Source organism: Eretmochelys imbricata, chromosome 7 (genome assembly GCF_965152235.1).
Source record: "Eretmochelys imbricata isolate rEreImb1 chromosome 7, rEreImb1.hap1, whole genome shotgun sequence".
In the NCBI taxonomy this organism is placed as follows: domain Eukaryota; kingdom Metazoa; phylum Chordata; order Testudines; family Cheloniidae; genus Eretmochelys; species Eretmochelys imbricata.
Window position 1 is genome coordinate 27691246 of NC_135578.1, and position 20011 is coordinate 27711256.

Here is a 20011-nt window from a genome sequence, read left to right on the forward strand (position 1 = left end):
CAAATCCAAACATTGAAGAAAAATGTGTCCCAAGTAATTTAAGAAACCATTGCAACTGAAGGCGTTGTCCGGAACTTCATATGAACAAGGCTTTTATTTTTCCATATTTGGCAAAAGCATTAAGCAGCCCAGTAGCAGTAAACACGAAAAATATTTGCTGTGTTTTTAAATACTGTTTAAGATATGGTTATCAAGGGTTGCGTAGTAAACTGCTGAATGCACCATACATGGTCAGTAAATTACTAGCCACCTTTTCATTTTCCCAATATGTCCTAATTTGCCAAATGTAAATAAAGGTCTAAACTCTTTTCAGAACAGAGATTTGTCACTTCTGTATGGGAGATTGGGCAAATTGCGACTAAAAATTCAATGATATCAAACCAACTAGGAATAATTAGAGTTAAAATACTAAATGTGCATACAAACATATTGCTGAAAACCTTTAATTTGTTGGCATTAATTAATACAATTATAGTGATCTCTCTTTTATTCATTATGTATTTATTCTGTCATTTGGAACTATTTATAGTGACATTAGGTTGATACACCATAATTTCCTTCCACCTCCAACCCATTTACAATTCTTTCCTCCAGCAGTTGTATTAATTTAATAGCATTATTTATTCATCTAATCTGATTAAAAATACTGTAATATATTTTAAAATAAGATCAAAATAGCACATGTTGCACTGTACCATTTTATCTTTGTTAGTGATCCAAATGCAACACTACCTTATATAATGCATGCTGATGTTCACATTCCCCTGTTCTAATTCTAGAAGTGCAAATTACCTGAATCAGGGCATATAATTAATGCACTGATCATGTGTTTATTATACACATGGACATAGTGAGTTTGGTAAGGTGTAATTAATTTTCAGGTTCAGGGTATTCTTTTTGTATTGTAATTTTAGACAGATACGAAGCATGAATGATCATTTGCTTTTCTTCTCAAGGATACTGTTTCCAATCCAGCCTTGACCAAAGAGACAGGCAATCATTTTAAACAGAATAAAAAATAGGGTGTAATAAAATACACACTGGGCATGGAAAACGTGATTAGAAGTGACATTTCATTTTGGACATGAGCTTAATCTTCCTCACTTCCCTCACAATACAAATTTTAGAAGATCTCATTTGTACAAAATAATTTAGTTTCAAAGAGTCTTTTGGAAGATTTCCCACTTCGTAGATTATGCACGGTAGTTTTAAGAAGTCCCAGCTGAAATGGACTCAAATGCTTATAATGTATGCACACACATCTGATAAAAAATTAAGTGGATGCAATATTCAATTGGTTATTTAATATAGAACTCTGTCTGCATTAGAGAAGGCTGACTGGCTGTTGGGATAAACCAGACCTTTTCCCACACACTGCCTTGTTACCTAGGCGGAAAGACTGGTGTCCTTACCTCACATTCCCCTTCAGTATTTCAGGAGGCAGACAGCTGGCTAGCTGTCCCATCCTAGATGTAAGAGCGGTGACTGGTAGATTCACTTCCATCTCCAAATGCTCCTACCCATATAAGTCAAATACATATTCAATATGATAATATGAAGTATGTATAAAATCAAGCTTTTTAACTGCTTCCCAAGGTTAAGAATGCGTAGTGTACCCAATGTTCAAAATGGATTTATGTGATACTGAACATTCCAAAAAACACAACCACATCGTGCTAAAACCTTAAATTTGGTTTTGGTAAGAAAACTAACTATGTTAAAATAGCACCTTCTTACTCAACAGATCTAATCCTTACATACTCAGTCATATCTGCTTCAGCAACTAAAAATATTTTTATTACTTTTTAGTCTACTTGCCACATAAAGCCAAGACTTCTGTTGAGAAAGGAGTTGGTATCACATCAACAAAATTGTTAACAAGATTTACAGTGCAATAAATTCTGCCCTTGGCTATCTTTGTGCAAGCCTACCAAAGACAATGGGGATTCACAGACATAAGTAAGGGGAGTAAATTCTGCCTTCATATACATCTGTGCAATTTACCCACAGATAAGGCTGGGATTTAGTCACAGAGGTCATGGAATCTGTGACTTCCAAAGACCGCTGTGACTTCAGCCAGCACTAGCAGGGAGCTGTGGGGTACCCCTGCTGGCCCCAGGTGACAGGAGCCCCCTGCAATTCCCCACCACTCTGGATGGCAGGCTGACCCCCTGCCGCTCTGGGCAACAGGGGAGATCCTCTGACATTGCCAGCCGCCCTGGGCAGCAGGGGAGACTCCAGAGCTCCTGGTAGCTGCTGGTGGCAGGGGGAACCCCTGCAGCTCCAGGCCCCCACGGGAGGCAGGGGGGACCCCCACAGCTTAGAGCTGCCAGTGGAGGGGGACCCTGGAGCTCCGAGCCCCCCACAGGTGGTGGGGGCACCTGGAGCTCCCAGCCCAGGCGCAGCTGCCCAGGTTCCCCATTTTGTCATGGATATTTTTAGTAAAAGTCAGGGACAGGTCACAGGCGTCCGTGAATTTTTCATTATTGCCCTTGTCCTGTCCGTACCTTTTACTAAAAATATCCGTGACAAAATCTTAGCCTTACCCATAGATCCTTTTCTACAATGGTCCGTGCAGCAGCAGGAAAGAACTCAGTTTGACTTTCAGAGCCCTGAGGGGCTCGAAGTTACATAAACCAACTTTTCCATTTACTTACAGAGCAAATTTGATCCTAACATCTTTAAGAAACAGCAGACATTTTTACACAGCCACTTTTCAGAGTAGCATCACAATAAAAAAAATGAGTACTTGTGGCACCTTAGAGACTAACACATTTATTTGAGCATAAGCTTTCATGAGCTACAGCCGATGAAGTGAGCTGTAGCTCATGAAAGCTTATGCTCAAATAAATGTGTTAGTCTCTAAGGTGCCACAAGTACTCCTTTTCTTTTTGCGAATACAGACTAACACAGCTGCTACTCTGAAACCTGTCAATAAAAAATGGTGGTCCTGATTAGACCTGGAAAAAATCCATCATACACAACAGCCAGAACTGTTATTTCAAAATGAAGAGCATCTATACTGACAGTGCAGAAAACAGAATGATTTGCAGAGAGGAGGTTAAAGCTCTTGTATATTATTTTTAAACATGTTCTTTTGGGCAACCTGGTGCATTTCAAAGACATTTGATTTGCTCATTTAAAAATTGCCATTGAGAGCCATGGGACAAAAGTAATCCCAGGCAGAGATGATTTAGCAGCACTCAGGGAGTGTAGAATTCAAGGCAAATCATCAACCCTAACCAATTTGAATGTTGCTGTAGCACTTAAGAGGGTTGACACAGCACTCCTCAATGGGATATATGTGATCAGAAATGCACTGCTAGACTCAGGAAACTGAACTGGCACTCAATTAGGTGTCCATAACAAGTTAATCTAGCAGCAAGAGAAAGAAACTGATCCTACTTCAAAATTACAGTCATACAACATCCACTCTGAAGAGATGTCTAAATTGCCCAGAGAAAGAAAAAGAACAAAAACAAAACAAATGAAAACCGCCAAGTAGAATTACTAATAAAAATGCAGACAACAAACAAATTCCAGTCATGTATCTACAGAACCAAAAGTAATTGACAGCTATTTTAAGACAAAACATCTTTCAGTCAAACTTAAAGAAATATATAACATCTGTCATGGAAATAATAAAATACCATCTAAATGAATTAAGTTAGTTAAATTCACCACCAAAAGTTGTATGGTGAGGGTTTTATTTTTTAGCAGTTTTCCTTTTTTCCGTTTACCACATGCTTTTCTCTCCTACTATTCTCACATATTCTGTCCCTCTATCGCCATGCTATTCTTCCCTTTCATTTTTCCATCTCCCCTACAAATTCAGTATCTCCAAAATATTCTTTCCCTTACAGCTTCCTCACCACACTCCCCAAATCTGTTTTTACAATAGGCTCTCATCTGCTCTCATCTCCAACCTTTAACTGGGTTCCACAGGCTCTCCATCTCCTCCCATGAGTGGATGTAACCATCCACTTCCACCTCAAGATAGGATCATGTCCTCTTATCTCTCTTCAACTCCAATAGGTTCAGAGACAGATAGACACGCTAGGACAACTGGAGAGGTGCAACCTCTCTCACCCACAACCCTACTGCCACACATCTTTCACAAGCCTCCATCTCTAACAATCAATGAGGGGTGGGTTCTGAAAACTATTGCTGCTGAGGGTGAAAGTGGTGGGAAAGACAACCTCTAAAGTGCAACCCAGTAAATTAATAGAGCCGAGTTAATCTTGCAAAAGACACACAATGAATACATCAAAAATGAAATCTTCTTTGGATTTGTTGAGCTTTGTCTTAGTTTGCTTTCTGTGAATATTCTAGTGAACAAGTTCAATGGCATTATTTAGAAACAGCAAACTTTAAGTGAATAATAGAAAATATTTATAGAACGCAAATTGACAGAGATAGCAGAAGGAAAATTGTAAATTCAAGCATGTACATAGGGGCCTGATCTAAAAGCTACCCTCATCCAATCAGGAAAAAGAAACCACATCTTATGTGTCCAATCAAAATTAAACACATTTATATTTAGAATGCTGAATATTCTCAAAATGCTTGCCAACAATTTACAGACCAAAAATTATTCAAATACTAAATACATTCAAGAAAATTGTAAGCTGCTGGGGGACAATATGTAAATAAAGGCTACACTCACTGTAAATAAATTATTCAGTGTGAATTATTTCCTGAGCTTTATCAAACAAATTGGCTCTGGGTGCACACTGTAAAATACAGCCTATGGGTAAAAACAGTTCCTTCAGTTATGAAATATTGCCCTAAGCTTTGGTCTATTTACCACAGTCTGTCTGTCCATCCGTCTGTCCATCTATTCATCCATCCATCCATCCATGTTCATTCTACATTCATCATCAAGATATTCAAGTCCCTGTTTTTAATAACCAGTTATAATTTGGGCACCATTTTACTCTTATTTTCTTTGGAGCAAGTCAATATTTGTATACTATATTCATATGCACACACACACACCCCCTCATATGCTATGTACATATAAAAACAAAATCATCCTAATAGTATCTCTTAGCAGTTTTGAAGATTGATGTAAAAATCTGTGGAAAAATCCACACTCTATTGTAAATGTTTATTAAATGCAAATGCTGATATTTTGCTCCTTGGAAAATGTGTCTATGCATGTGAAATTTCACGATAGAAAGCTTTAAAGTCCCAGGTTTCTCTAGATAAACCCCACTGGTTTACTGATGCGTGAATACACAAAAATTGAATTACTGTACAACAGCAATTACTTTTCACAGTACAACTATAATGGGAATCAGCTCTGCAATGAACACCACATAGCTCTATGAGGAAAAAAACTTGATAAAAATTGTTTTATTTAACACATTTTCTTCTAGTCAAGGATATTTATTTTAAAGCAAAACATTCCTCAATGACAGGTTTCAGAGTAACAGCTGTGTTAGTCTGTATTCACAAAAAGAAAAGGAGTACTTGTGGCACCTTAGAGACTAACCAGTTCATCTGAGCATAAGCTTTCGTGAGCTACAGCTCACTTCATCGGATGTAGTGAGCTGTAGCTCACGAAAGCTTATGCTCAAATAAATTGGTTAGTCTCTAAGGTGCCACAAGTATTCCATTCCTCAATGTTATTTCTCATCTTATCAATGTAAAGCAAGAATCATTTTGATAGGATTCTGTCTACTTACAGTGGAACTTTAATACTAAAAAGCTATTTAATGATGCATCCCAAGTTTTAGTAAAAGATGGTGGAATGTACCCTAACTATAAAGTTGACTTCACAGCACTTTATATACTACCCTTCACAAACTCTCTGTATCCTCTTTGGTTTGTTTATTTTCTACTTCCCATAACAGTGGTGGGCAACCTGCGGCCCATCAGGGTAATCTGCTAGCGTGCCATGAGACAGTTTGTTTACATTGACCGTCTGCAGGCATGGACGCCTGCAGTTCCCAGTGGCCACAGTTCACCGTTCCCAGCCAATGGGAGCTGTGATCCCAGCTCCGGGAGGGGGCTAAGACTGGGGCCACAGCTGGACCGGGGCTGGGGACAGAGCTTCGGCCACGGGGCCAGCAGCTAGGTGGTGCTCCCTTTCTGCCCCGTGTGCGCTGGCACAGGCCCCAGACGCACCCCTCCAAAAATGTTCCTCCGTGCCCCAGTAGGGGGACGGGCCCCACAGTTTGGGGACTTCTGACAAACATTAAATTTGGCCAACTGGCTGCAATTTTACCATAACTTGATAAATCAATATAAGATAGCCTAACGGCAACCTAACATTGCAAGAATGGGAGTTCTTGGAGGAAGTGGGCTGGTTGTACCTGGTCAGCTGCTTGGAGTTTAACCATCAAAGGGGCCTAGGATTGAGGCATTTGCTGTCTCCCTCTGCATTGCTGCCAGCTTATAGCTTGCTACCCATATTCCCTCTCTTACAATTGAATTAAATTGTGTCTTGCAGCTGCAGCAGCAGCTACTGCTAAATTTTACTCTGAGGGAATTCTGTGCCACTGGACAATGCAGAATTTGTGCAGAAATTCATGTTATGTGCAGAATTACCTCCCACCATTGCCCCACCACAAAAATGGACTACATAGCTGCTGGCTGCCACTAGGGGGTGCTGAACCCAGCAGATCCCAGCTTGCAGATAGAAGACACTGCCCTGGGGAGGAGGAGGGAGCTGGAGCGTTCCCAACAGCTGCAGTTCCTGGCATGCCCAGAAGGAAAGAGGTGGCATGCAGTGCATACAAGCCTGGGACTCAGCATCAGGCTCTTTTCTCCCTCTGGATCCCTGGGCTCTGAAGGGTACAGGGTGAGAGTGTCTGGGCTGTTGGGGGCACCCTGCAGCTGGGCTCAGGACGGGTAGGGGATGTGGGTGTATGGTTATCCTGCTGGGCTCTTGGGAGGGAAGAGGGCACAGAAACAGGAACTGGGCTGTCATAAGGGTTTCTTTAAGTCTCTACTTCTGAGTATTTTTGTGTCTGTATTGTTACAGACAGTTGCTGATAGGTATTTTGAAATAAATTACCAAAATAATTGAAACTGGTGTGATTATATCGTGTTATTTTGGCAAATATAATATGCATAAAATATTTTAAAATATTGTGTGCATCATTTTTAATTTTTTGGCACAGAATTCCCCCAGGAGTAAAATTTGCAAGACTCTAGAAGTTACTACACAACCTACACTGGCTTGACTGGAAAATTAAACCTTTATTGAATTGCCCAGTATTTGTCCCATTTGTATCGGGAGCAAAATTTTTCCCAGCTTGACTGTAGATGACTTTATGAGATGCACTAGAAGACTGGTTCTCAGCCAGGGGTTCCTGTGCCCCTGGGGGTACGCACAGGTCTTCCCGGGGGTAGATCAACTTATCTAGATATTTGCCTAGTTTTACAACAGGCTATAGAAAAAGCACTCCTGAAATCAGTACAAACTAAAATTTCATACAGACAAGGACTTGTTTATACTGCTCTATATACTATACACTGAAATGCAAGTACAGTATTTATATTCCAATGGATTTATTTTATAATTATATGGTAAAAAGGAGAAAGTCAGCCATTTTTCATTAATATAGTGTGCTGTGACACTTCTGTATTTTGAGGTCTGATTTTGTAAGCAAGTAGCTTTTACGTGAAGTGAAACTTGGGGGTACCCAACACAAATCAGACTCCTGAAAGGGATACAGCAGTCTGGAAAGGCTGAGAACCAGTGCACTAGAATGTGTTCTTCACTATTATAAAGACAATTAAAAATTAGCAGCATTGTATCAGTCCCACTTAGCGTCACTTGAACTTCAGCATTGCACAACAATTTTTACAACAAAATTACTAAATCTTAACACAACTATCAACTATTGCATTGATCATCTGGGATATATTAGTTAATGAGAACATCCTTAACTACAGCAACCATACATTAATGTTAACTAGATCTAGAATTATTTGTAAATGTTCAGCATAGTAAAGAAAGTTACCTATAAAACCGCACATCACCAAGTAGATGACAAAAGGTTTAGCGCTTTTGGTTTCCCATTTACTTTACACATCTGACAGCATGAAAATAGGACTTTCTGTGACAGGATAATTGCATACTGAAGAGTAATTCAAGTAGTGGATGAGTATGATAAAAATCACACTGAATCAACTAATCACTATGGAAAGTGATGAGAAAGAAAGATAAAATCAAGCCAGAATATAAAAGGAGGGAAAATGTTCAACACTGATTAGTAGCTGAGAACAAGTTGATGCGTTTAAAAAAAATCTGAAGGACTTTACATTACTCTATTTCTGTATTTTCAAGTTTTATCCGGACCTATTTCCCACAGATTAAAGAGTCTACATTACTGGGGTTTTCTGAATGACGACTACCTCCGATCACTATTTCTGTTAAATGCTGAAAATATGCTGTCTGAAATAATTATTATGTGCCAGTCACTTGAAATACTATTTCAATCAAAATGTAGATTTTTGGCAGAGACAACTACTTGCAGTTCATTCAACTAGTACTTAGGACTGTATCAAATTGTGGTACCATTAGAGCAGCAACATTTTATGAATATTTGGATTTTGAACCCCGTTGATGGACGCCCCAATTACGTTGTATGGGGGGAATTCTGCAGTATTTCCATTATTTTGGAGTTTACCAGATTACGAGTGTTTGAGCTCTAGAAGTTAATTTAAATAATATTTTGGTTGCAATTTTGAAATTTAGGCTTTTGGAATGAACATTGAGCTTTGGCATAGGTCTGCTTGTGCCGGTTTCTTATTAATCTCAATAAATACCAGAATCCTGCAATATATACACATTAAAAAAAAATTATTCCAGGGCCAGTTAAATGCAGCATGCTTTTTGTCTCAAGTGGAAGCATAGAGAAGATGAGCTAACTGTAGATTTGCTGCACAAGATATAAGTTGTACAGAACGAGCATTGTATCACAGGATTTCAGAGCTTTTCAAGAAGTGCAACTGGCAAACTGCCGTCCTTCACATTATAAATGTATTATTATAACTTCAAACCATAGCACTCACTCATTAAGCCTCAGCAGGAATAAGCATTTTATTCATCCCTCTAACAGTCACCTCAAAATATCCAAGGTGGCAACATGTTATGTAACTGTTTCCAGTAAAGCTATTATCTTGCAATCAGAACTAAGAAGATTTTCAATAATAAAACCACTTCCAAATTTGGTTTTGCAAACTTTTTTTTCTTACAGATTAAGGAAAACAAGACATACATATATCGGGAGCTCTGGGTTCTAGCCACCTTTTATTGCACCAAAGCCTCTTCTCACCATACCAGGGGTGGGCGAACTTTTTGGCCCGAGGGCCACATCTGGGTATGGAAATAGTATGGTGGGCCATGAATGCTCACGAAATTAGGGGTTGAGGTGCAGGGGGCAGGGTGAGGGATCTGGCTGGGGGGTTGGCGTGCAGGAGGGTTGTCCAGGCTGGGACCAAGGGGTTTGGAGGGAGGGAGAGGGATCAGGGCTGGGGCAGCAGGTTGGGGTGCAGGAGGGGGCCAGGGGTGCAGGCTCCGGATGGCGCTTATCTCAAGCAGCTCCCAGAAACAGAGGAATGTCCCCCCTCCGGCTTCTACGCGGAGGTGCAGCCAGGCGGCTCTGTGCGCCACCCTCTCTGCAAGCGCCACCCCTGCAGCTCCCATGGGCCACAGTTCCCAGCCAATGCAAGCTGCGGGGGAAGCATGCAGAGCCCCTTGGCTGCCCCTATGCGTAGGTGCCGGGGCAGGGGGGAGAACATGCCACTGCTTCTGGGAGCCATGCGGAGCAGGGCAAGCCCTGGATCCCACTCCCCAGCGGGAGCTCGAGGGCCGAATTAAAATGTCTGGAGGGCCGCAGCCCCCAGGCCATAGTTTGCCCACCCCTGCACCATACTGTATTCTGTTTGCCAGAAGCTGGGATTGGGTGATAGGGCATGAATCACTTGATGATAACCCGTCTGTTCATTCCCTCTGGGGCACCTGCCATTGGCCACTGTCAGAGAGGACAGGATACTGGGCTTGATGGACCTTTGGTCTGACCCAATGTGGCCGTTCTTATGTTCTTCTGCTTTAATGTCACAGAATTCTGGCGGACTGTTACTCAGAGCAAAGCATTATGGTCCATATAAAACATTATTTCTTAGATATCGAGACCATGTCTATAACAGGAGCCAAAACATTTCTAAACACCACACAAATTTAAATTAGAGAACATGCACTGCAGTGCTGAGACAGACACCAACTGCTCTTTCCTACTGACTCCCCATTCCTGTAAACAGACATTGTCTTTCATTACCCATAGTTTGCGACTCACTGTTAGCTACAAATGGCAGTGCTGCACTGAAGTGCTTTAGTGGAGCTCTCTTGATGCTTTTTTCCCCCACATTTCCTGATCTCAAAGCAGTACTGCTTCTGCTAGGAAATAAGGAAACTGATCCCTTCACAGTCAATATTGTGCAACTCCCTGCAGAAGATGTTTAAGTGCAGTTCTGCTCTAAAAAGGGGCAGTAAAAATAGCATTGTATATATAATCTATGTATATAATCTGTCAGAGCCTCCCTGTCAAGTGTGTTCAGTTTATAGGTTAAAAGACATTTTATTTTACAGTCAACCCAGAAAACTCAACCTTTAATCTGGAAGTCTAGCAGAATTCTTTACTTTTTCTGATCATGCACAAGAAAAATAGTTCTGCAAGTCAAATTTTGACTTCAGTCACACCAGTGAAACCCCAGTGTCTTCAACTGCTGCTTTCAGTGACACTTCTGGAACCTCAGGACTTTCAGTGCATTGATGTGGACACAGCAGCAAAATGAGGACAGACATGCACAGAATTTAGTGGCAGGCCACAACTTTTATTAAACCTTATCACAAAGGAGGGGAGCTATCCACCATCGATACTCTCCTATCCTAGCCATTTAATTGATTCCAGTGCAGGGGACCTTACCCATAAAGGGGGATAGTTTCTCCTTAGCTTACCCACATGACTCAGCTCTCTCTAAGTCCTTGCACCCTCTGCCCCTGAAGGGGACAAAGGGTGCAGCAGGGCGAGGACCTCAGCCCCAGATGGCCACAAGGTCTCACCCTATCACATGAGCCCAAGGCCCATTACCAAAATTCCAGGTCTTTTACCTCTCTTTACCACAGAGGAAACTAGCCAAAGGGGGCACCAGCAACTACCTTGGTCACCCCCCAACACACAGACCCAACCACACCGCACGCCTCCAGCTATCAATTCCTGCCCAATAGATGCCTCAGAACTGTTCTCAAACTTCATTGCTCCATTACGCCCTTCTGACAACAAAAATTACTACATGACCTCAGGCAGGAAGGCAGAACCTGAGCCCCACCACCCCCAGGCTTCAGTCTCACGCTGGCCTTGGCAACCCCATTAAAATGGAGTCCTCACCCACTCTGGGTCCCGACTCACAGTTTGAGAGCGACTGAGTGTTCTCCTAGGTCAGCACCTCCATTTAACAAATGTACACCATCAACTCTGAAAACTTCTGGCTGATTGTAACAGATGTTCCTGTGCTGTATCACTGAACCCCCTATGTCCAGGAATATCTTGGTAACCTGTCTATTCACTTTCACCCATCTTCTTTTATATCCGGAGGAGGAGGAGGATTGCTGCTGCAATCTGGTGAGTAACACTGCTGGAACAGAGCCAAAAGAGGTTCCGCATGGCCCAGGCACTGGGCTAAATCCTGGAGCTGGGAAATGCTAGCCAATCGGCACCCCTCTCCCCCAGCCAGCCAATGAGTGCTAGAGACTCCCAGAGGAGGAGCTACCTTTTGTCCCTTGGTGAGTGTCTCCATCCCTTGCCTCTGGGACTATCCCCCTTTCACCGCCGGCCCCATCAATTTCCCCTACCCATTTATGCAGGTGGGTGGCATTTTGCTCATATATAAATGAATGGAAGTTAACAAACAATTGTTGATGATACCCAAGAAGAAACAGAATACAGCTCACCCTCTCAGGTGTATGGGTTGTGCAAAGCTAAAAGGAATCAAAAGTGGTAAAAACATTTATTTTTGTCACTAAAATCAGCATATATGACTCTGAACACACAAAAAGTGCCACTCTGCCCTTTATAAACATTGCTGTGGAGAGGAGTTTCAGCAATGAGAGGCAAGCAGAAAATTATGTACAGTAGACACATTTGCCAGCCTTTATTACACATTTACCACAGATTGGGGGTGGGGAGGGGGGCAATCAGAATGTTTCAGATTGTTCAATCAAGGGAGATTAGACTAGGCAGATCCCTTCAAATATTTTTATTGTTCTACAGGGTACTGCAATTAATTCTGGTTTGGTTGGTATAAATTTTAACACAGATATATATATATATATATATATATATATATATACACACACACACACACACACACACACACACACACACACACCGTCATTTTATCAGCAAATATGACACTTCAAGAATATTTGTAATGAACTGGTACTTCCAAGCTTGCCACATATACAAAGCTTTTACTTGATCATAGGTAAATGCTCTGCCAAATTTTTCTTACTGATGGTATAATCAACTTTCATCTACTTCTGAGAGCTGGACCTTAAAAGCACTTCTGAAGTCTTCCAGTACTTTCTACATCTTCACCTTCAAATCCCATGGATGCAACATTCTAAGCTACTGACACATTTTGTACAACTGCACAAAATATTAAAGCAAAATGATCTACTACTTACCCGTACAGCTTCAGACTTTTTATGAAACATTTCTTCCATACTTTTTGCTAGCTTTTTCACAAGCTGAAGGCCATCAATTTCTTCTACTGAAACATCCTTCTCATATTCTTTGTATTTCTGCAAGAAAGTAGAATTGTAAAAGGAAATTACTTGAAACTCTGACAACTTGTAACTCGATGCATACTCCGTTTTCTCTGGCTTCTGTACATTTCCTTGGTATTCAGTTGGGTACTGGAGGGCTACTTAACGCAAAAACACTTTTACTGTTAGATCCAGAATGCCAATAGTGAAAAATAGAATAAAATGTATTAATCCCTTCCACTGTGGGGAAAGGAACCAAAACAAAGCCACATCTGCTCAAACATACATAACAGCAAACAGTATAAACAAAAAGACCTTATTTTAAACTAGTGATATGTCCCTAGTCCCCTCTAGTTTTAGGTCCCCATAGCTAGCTTCCTTCAACAAAGATCAAACAGAACTTGAATAAAATAGCTCTTCTTGGGCCCTGATTCAGAAAACCATGTAAGCATGTGCTTAACTTTATATACATGCATATGGCTACCCCTAAACAGCAAAGTGCCCTTTCACAGGAACAAATGAGGATGAATCCTACTTTGTGGTCTCTTCTCTTTTCAATGCACATATATGCACAAGTAACTCTTGGTATCATGAATAAGAATTAGACAGGTATGGAGAGAAATACATCCCAAAAGCAGGTCAGCCATTCATTTCTAGCCACCTTTTGTTCTTTTATGCATGTCAACATTTTGAATTTTATTTCTGTATTGGTGTTTACAATAAAACAACTGTATTTTCTTTGGGATCAGTCCTGAAGATAGTAGTGTATTCCCTCCCACCATGAATTATCCCATTATGGTCAATACACTCAACCATAAAGGTTTTCATAATCAGGCTATGGTTTTGTAATCTGACTCTCTCTTTTAGGGCTTACTCTTGCTGGCTATGAATGAAGTAATTGGCAAAACTCCCATTATGGCAAGAGGAATACTGTAGTATGTAATTAGGGATGAAACCATCCAATTTAATATCATGAATTATATCCTTTTCATATTATTAATTATATTGAATTATCCATAGCTTCATCAGGAACAGAAGTGTATTAATAATCATTTAATAATAAATAAAAATAGATGCCTCCACGAACAGATAAGTAATGTGAGGTTCCTGCTCTGAAGAGTTTACCATCAAAGTTCATTTAAGATACAAGGAGGATGCATAAGAGTTACAGTAATAAGATACACAACTACTTATCAAAGACATGCAAACATCATGGTGGGACACTTTAAAAAATAAATACTAATGAGAAATAGGTTTATATATGAGAAATATATAAATACTTATTGTTGAATATATTACTGTTTTAATGCTAGATTATACGATAGAGACAAATATGAAACAAAGTCTCTCCTCTGAGGAGCTCACATTCAAAGTGAAGAAAGGCAATATTATTTGGTTTGTGGTTATGTTCCACTACAAATTAGTGGGTTTTTTTTTAAATCTCTACACTATGCTATACTCCATCCACCATTCTTAAGCTCAGGCACTGCCAGTAAGATTTTTCAAAATTAACAAATTAATGCCCTCATCCAGCAAACACTTAAGCATGTGCACAACTTTACTTATATGAATAGTCCCATTTGACAGGCACACGCACACTCACAGGAAGCAAATTCTTCCAGGAAATCTCATTGTAAGAGTTATGCTCACTGGTTCAGGAAATCGAAGTACTATCATGTGACTAAAAGCTACGCATTGCAGCTCAAATTTGATATTTTCAATTTTGAGCACCAACCCATAAAATGTACAATAGATATAGCACGTGCTTCTTGAAAAGCTGATTAAGCATTCACTTAAGAGCTTTGCTGAAGTCCCACTGACTTAAATAGATGCTTAAATGCTTTGCAGAATGAAGGCCTTAACCAGATGTTTAAATATTTTCAGTATTGCACTCCCCAGTTACTGCATCATAAGATGACACAATCCTCTAAGATAGAGTATCTTCTTAAAGACAATGCACTCACCACAGCTCAACATGGCATCCAACATCCTTGTCCAGCTGGCCAGAAGCAAAAGGTTATTGCCCTTTTAAGGATTTCATCCTACAGTCATAGTACAGGTGGAAAGATTACAGGGAGCAGGAAAGAGGGCAGGGAGCACTACCCTGCCTGCTGACCAAGAGAGACGGGGGTATTTATACCCTAGGAAGCACCAGAGAAGCCCTCTTTTCTCTGGATCAGGCTGGCATACTGAGACATACTGAGCTACTGTATGCTACAGAATTCTAAATATTTCCATAGTAACCTCATGGAAAAAGAGACAAACTAAAACAAATAATGTACATATTGTAACTTGTCCCAGTTGCAAATAAGTTTGACTTTGTTTTATACTAAAGGTGAGTAAACAGTTAATTTGTTACAAAAATATTTGACAAGTGTTTGCCTCTTTCTACTTATGGAATGCTACAAACAAAACAAGATTTTCTTGAATTTATTCAGCTTAATCCTATTTATTCAGTTTTTTTATTTATTTTATTTTTGGTGATTTTCCTCTTATTCTATAACTAGATCAAAATTCAAAAACCCAAATTGAAGCTTCTTAATCAGTTTCACTAGTCACATAAAAGTGACATGAAAATTGTTTTCATTCCCTAATTCAGTCAATTAGCATAACACTTTAAAATCAAGTTTCTTGGAATTTGGTTTCTGAGACCATTTGAGTTTATGAGCCCAAAATATCATTTTGTGTGACCATTCATGCTAGGAAAGGTGAACTGCACAAGTGTTCATACTAAAGAAACACAAAAAGAAGTAAACGCAGCTGAAGTGAATGAAACATTCAAACCAGTATCTGCAGATTTTTTTTTGTCGCATTTATTTTTGTTTGCAATCATATAAAATAATTTTCCATTTCCAATTTCAACCTTCTTGCAAAAAGAGTAATGGATGCCTGAAAGAAAAGCAAGCTGGGGGACAATACAATATATAGTATCATTGTACGACTGTTTTGTCTCCCCAAGGCAACCTTTTTATCATTCTCTGAAGACCTTTCTACTCTAAGAAAAGGGGTTTTTTTGTTTTTTAAGTTTCCCACCATTGGTAACATCAGTTCAGCTCCACTGGCGTTAGCACAGTCAGCCTGAGGGAAGACTGAATGCCACAGCTATTTTTAATACCATATTGAGACCCCAGAGAAAGTGCAACCAAAAAAAAAAAAGTTGATAATACTTGGAGTCAGGTAGTTCAAGACAGGAGTAAATTCCAGTGATGGACAGTAAGCACAAGCTCAGGACACATAGCAAGAAGGGTTCTCTTTTGCCATACTAAAATTTTCAGAAAGAATGGTCTATACTCACTTAAGCCTGACTACATGTCTGTAATGACCTATTTAGATGGGACCTTTTGTGAACTATATAATCTTTTTGATCAATACCCAAGGGAGAAAGCAGCTGAAGTACTCTCCTGGAATCAACTAAATATCAGAGCCAATGACATTAATTACTGTCTAACAAGTTTTGTAACTAAAACTTGCCCATGGAATTAATATCACAAAGAGCAATGGAAATATAAGATTTCTCAGTTAACTTCTAGGTGCACTATGAACTTCTGATTTTCTAGAACATCGTCATATCAGCAGTACTTACATACTAAAGACTTACCATTGTGCAATTTTGTTCTAATAGACTTTTCAAAAGGAGTCTATTAATTAAACTCTAACTACCTTTGAAAAGCTTCATTTAAACCAACCTGATTTTTGATGCTGCTCTTTTTTTTTTTTTTCCCTCTTTTTTTTTTAAATCTGCCATGTTAATAGAACAAGCAGAATTTAGGTCACTATCCCCCAAGGGTATTTATGCCATTTTACATAATTAACTAATCCCAATTTTGTGTTTTTCTACCCACTTTGATCAAATGAGCATAAAGTAGCTTGTTATCCATGCACAGCAACTACTTCATTTTCACTGATCAGAGCAAGTGGAAGAAGAGAGTCCACAGTAGGCAGTGATACAATATTGTAAAATATATCAATGGTGCTAAAAAGTAGTATGCTGAAAAAGCTTTGCTGTGAACTGATTCCATTAAAAACTGCCTGCTTTCCTCAGTGATCTTTTTTGATAAGTCCAGGGCTAAAGAGGCTGCCTTAAATAACTGCTGTGCTTATTATATCACTAATAGGTCAGCACGTAGAGAGGCAATTCCCTGAAATGCTTATTTCCAGGCTGCGTGATCAGTGTTTAACATAGCCGATTCTGATAAAAGTGTTTTCTTAACAATTGACCTTTGAGTTCCTGGAAAGTCATCTTAAATGCACTGCCTGAAGAGATTGTTTTCGGGTCATAACAAGGTTAGATCAATGAGTTCTATCAAGTGAAGAAAACCAGAAAATTATTGTTTGTGGAAACTGACTGATGCAGCTCTAAGACATCAACAATTTTTTCTGGTCACTCCAGGTATTATGCGATATAGTCTACCAGTCTGCTGTGAGAAACTATTTCTAAAAATCTCTATTTCGAGTGATTAGTGCTTTTTAAAAAGACGGATTTACAGACTTAAAATAAAAGTGGATGGTTTAGATGCTCTTCTACTTTACATGGAGAAAATGCAAACTAATATGTGTAACGTAAGTCTACAGTTTTACAATGATGTCTGTTCATACATGTTACTTTCATTTGTCTTAATTAACATTTGTAACCCAGGTTAGTGGGTCTGATGAAAAAGGGAGACAAGTTTGTTGTGGGTAGATGAGAGGTGTGCTCACCTCACCAACTGTGACTGGGCAAACCTTGGGGGATAGAAGGCTGACTAAGCCAATCGGAGGGTGGGGATGAGAAGAAGACAGTTCTGCCTGAGTGCAGGTGCCCCCTGCCTGAGGAAACAGTGGCACTCCCCTGCTGACGCCCCTTGCAATGATGTTGCTGATTTGCCCTGAAAGGGGGTTGGCAAACTACTCTTGGGGAGGAAAACCAATCTTGGAAACACTGAGGAGACCCCTACACCTTTTTCCCCCACTGTGAGTAACACCTATTGCTGCTGCATAGAGGTTAGCACCCTGGGCAAATGGACACCTTCATCACCTCGCCACACACAAGCACCTTGAGGCATTAAAGGCCTGAAAACATGAGGGTTCCTCCATATTATGGAGCCCACTGATGTGAAATAAACTAGATTCATGAATCCAGGGAAATTCACTCTGGGAGTTGTTACTTGGGGGGTTATATAATGTTACTGGTGTACCCACTCCAAAACCATCTTCTCCTTCCCCTTATATGAGTCCTCTATATTTCCCTTTGTAAATAAAGGGTACATTGATTGTTGGTTCAGAAGAGTGTATGTACGACATATCAGGTTAGTCATAAAGTAAGTACTGGGACAGGTTGAAACTACAAAGGGAGGTACAGAAGGGTTCCTGACTACCTTAAACAGTCAGGTGGAGGCACCACCAGTTAATAACTAAGAACCCAGACCACTGAAATGCACTGAAACCAAAGCAGAGGGATACAAGGTAATGGCTCCTGTGGATGGTCAGCTGCTCTTAGGGGTATGGCAACCCATAAAATCCCCTTACACATGAATATATTTCAACATACAAAAAGAGTTGGAGCAAATCGAGGATATTATTTAAGCTCTCGTTGAAAAGACCACACATCTATGATGACACATGTCTAGCTGACTGTTGGAAGCCTCTATGAATATTTGCATGAAACTAGGAGTATTTACTTCATTTGCAGGATCTTGGCAGCTAAGGAGTTTATTTGATATGTATTTTGCATCAGCAGTTTCATTGCCTTAAAAGTACTTCTTATATTATTTTTGCTGCTGAAGGCAGAAGATTCCAAAAATGGAGACATTTTGTGGTTGGAAAGAACACCAGCTGTTTTTAGTATCCTTGCACCCTAGTGACTGTGTTTAATGGGAAGAAGTCTGGGTTTAATTTGTGCACGTATATGCAATTTTTCTACATGTTCACTATGCATGAGACTGGGAACGTAGATTGGATCTAGAAGCAAGTTGGCTTTAATGGTAAATATTAATACAGAAAGTTTAAACTGTTAAAAATATGTGGAGAACAATAAAACTTAAGTGACAGCCACAATTTTAAATAGATTTTCCTCCTTCCACTAGAGCAGTGGGGGCAACCTGCAGTCCATGGGCTGCAGGGACGTGCTGCCCGCCACTACCCGCAGCTCCCATTGGCCAGGAATGGCGAACCCCAGCCACTGGGAGCCACAGGCGGCCGTGCCTGCGGACGGTCATTGTAAACAAACTCCCTCACAGCCCGCCAGCGGATTACCCTGACGGGCTGTAGGTTGCCCACCACTGCACTAGAGACCGTCTGAACCACAGACTTCCATCATTTCTTAACAGGAACTTTGCAGCCATGAATTTCTGTACTGTTGCATTGGCTGATTTATTTAATTTCAAATTAATTTCATATAAAATATGATTATTTCTTCCACTCTGATGCAATCTTGAGAAAAACAGCAGCTGTCCCATCAAAACTGCAAATAAGCAAACCACCACGATTACAAGGGTTAGGGACAGGACGCAGGGCTTATGTCCTTTCTATTTTAGCGCCCCCCCCACCCCCCCAATCTCTTAGTGCTACAACCCTGGATGGTTTCTCAAAGCAACACCTTGTTCAGCTGCTCTCTGCACTCTGAATATATTTGGTGGCACTGTACATATTTTAAATAAATAGGTTTTCCAATATTCTATACTTTACTTCAGTTCATAAGACATTGAAATGCTTGGACCAGTATTCTTTCCAAAGCCTGCAATGACACATTTACATTGTTAAAGAAGGAAAACAGTCTCAATAACTTAACAGTAAGTAAATGCCAGGGGGTAGCACATAATTTCATGAAAGCTTAGGGTCACAGCTGAACACTTCCTCTGATAAGTGGATTTCTAGTTCTAAATAAGATCGAGTACAAATAGTCCAAGCAACTTTTGATTTACTACATTACAAGAAATATTTAAAACTCTGATTCTGTTAGTGAAATCCTCCTTTAGTATGAAATCGTCCACACAGCCAAGAACTCCTCCACAGAGCCAAGAGCATTTATCATTTGAGAAAACAGACACAAAAAATGCATTATTTCTGCAGCTTCTATTTAACCAGATCATTTCACACAAGCACAAGGAAAAGAAAAATACTATTTCACTGTCAGAACTTTTAATGTTGTTCATATATTTGGGTCATTTTTTAAAACTTGCATAACTGAACATCTAGAAATAACGTACCAGAAATCAACCCACACAAAGCTGAGGTTGGAAGTAGTCTGTG

General features: G+C 40.0%; 1 protein-coding gene across 1 annotated transcript in view; it reads right to left on the reverse strand.

Annotated features, from left to right (window-relative positions):
- The window catches only part of CACNA2D3 (calcium voltage-gated channel auxiliary subunit alpha2delta 3), a 722234-nt gene that overhangs the window by 546422 nt on the left and 155801 nt on the right, over nucleotides 1-20011 (reverse strand). The window contains exon 3 of the mRNA XM_077821951.1: nucleotides 12704-12820. Coding sequence (XP_077678077.1) covers nucleotides 12704-12820 — 117 coding nt within the window. The remainder of the gene's footprint in view (nucleotides 1-12703; nucleotides 12821-20011) is intronic.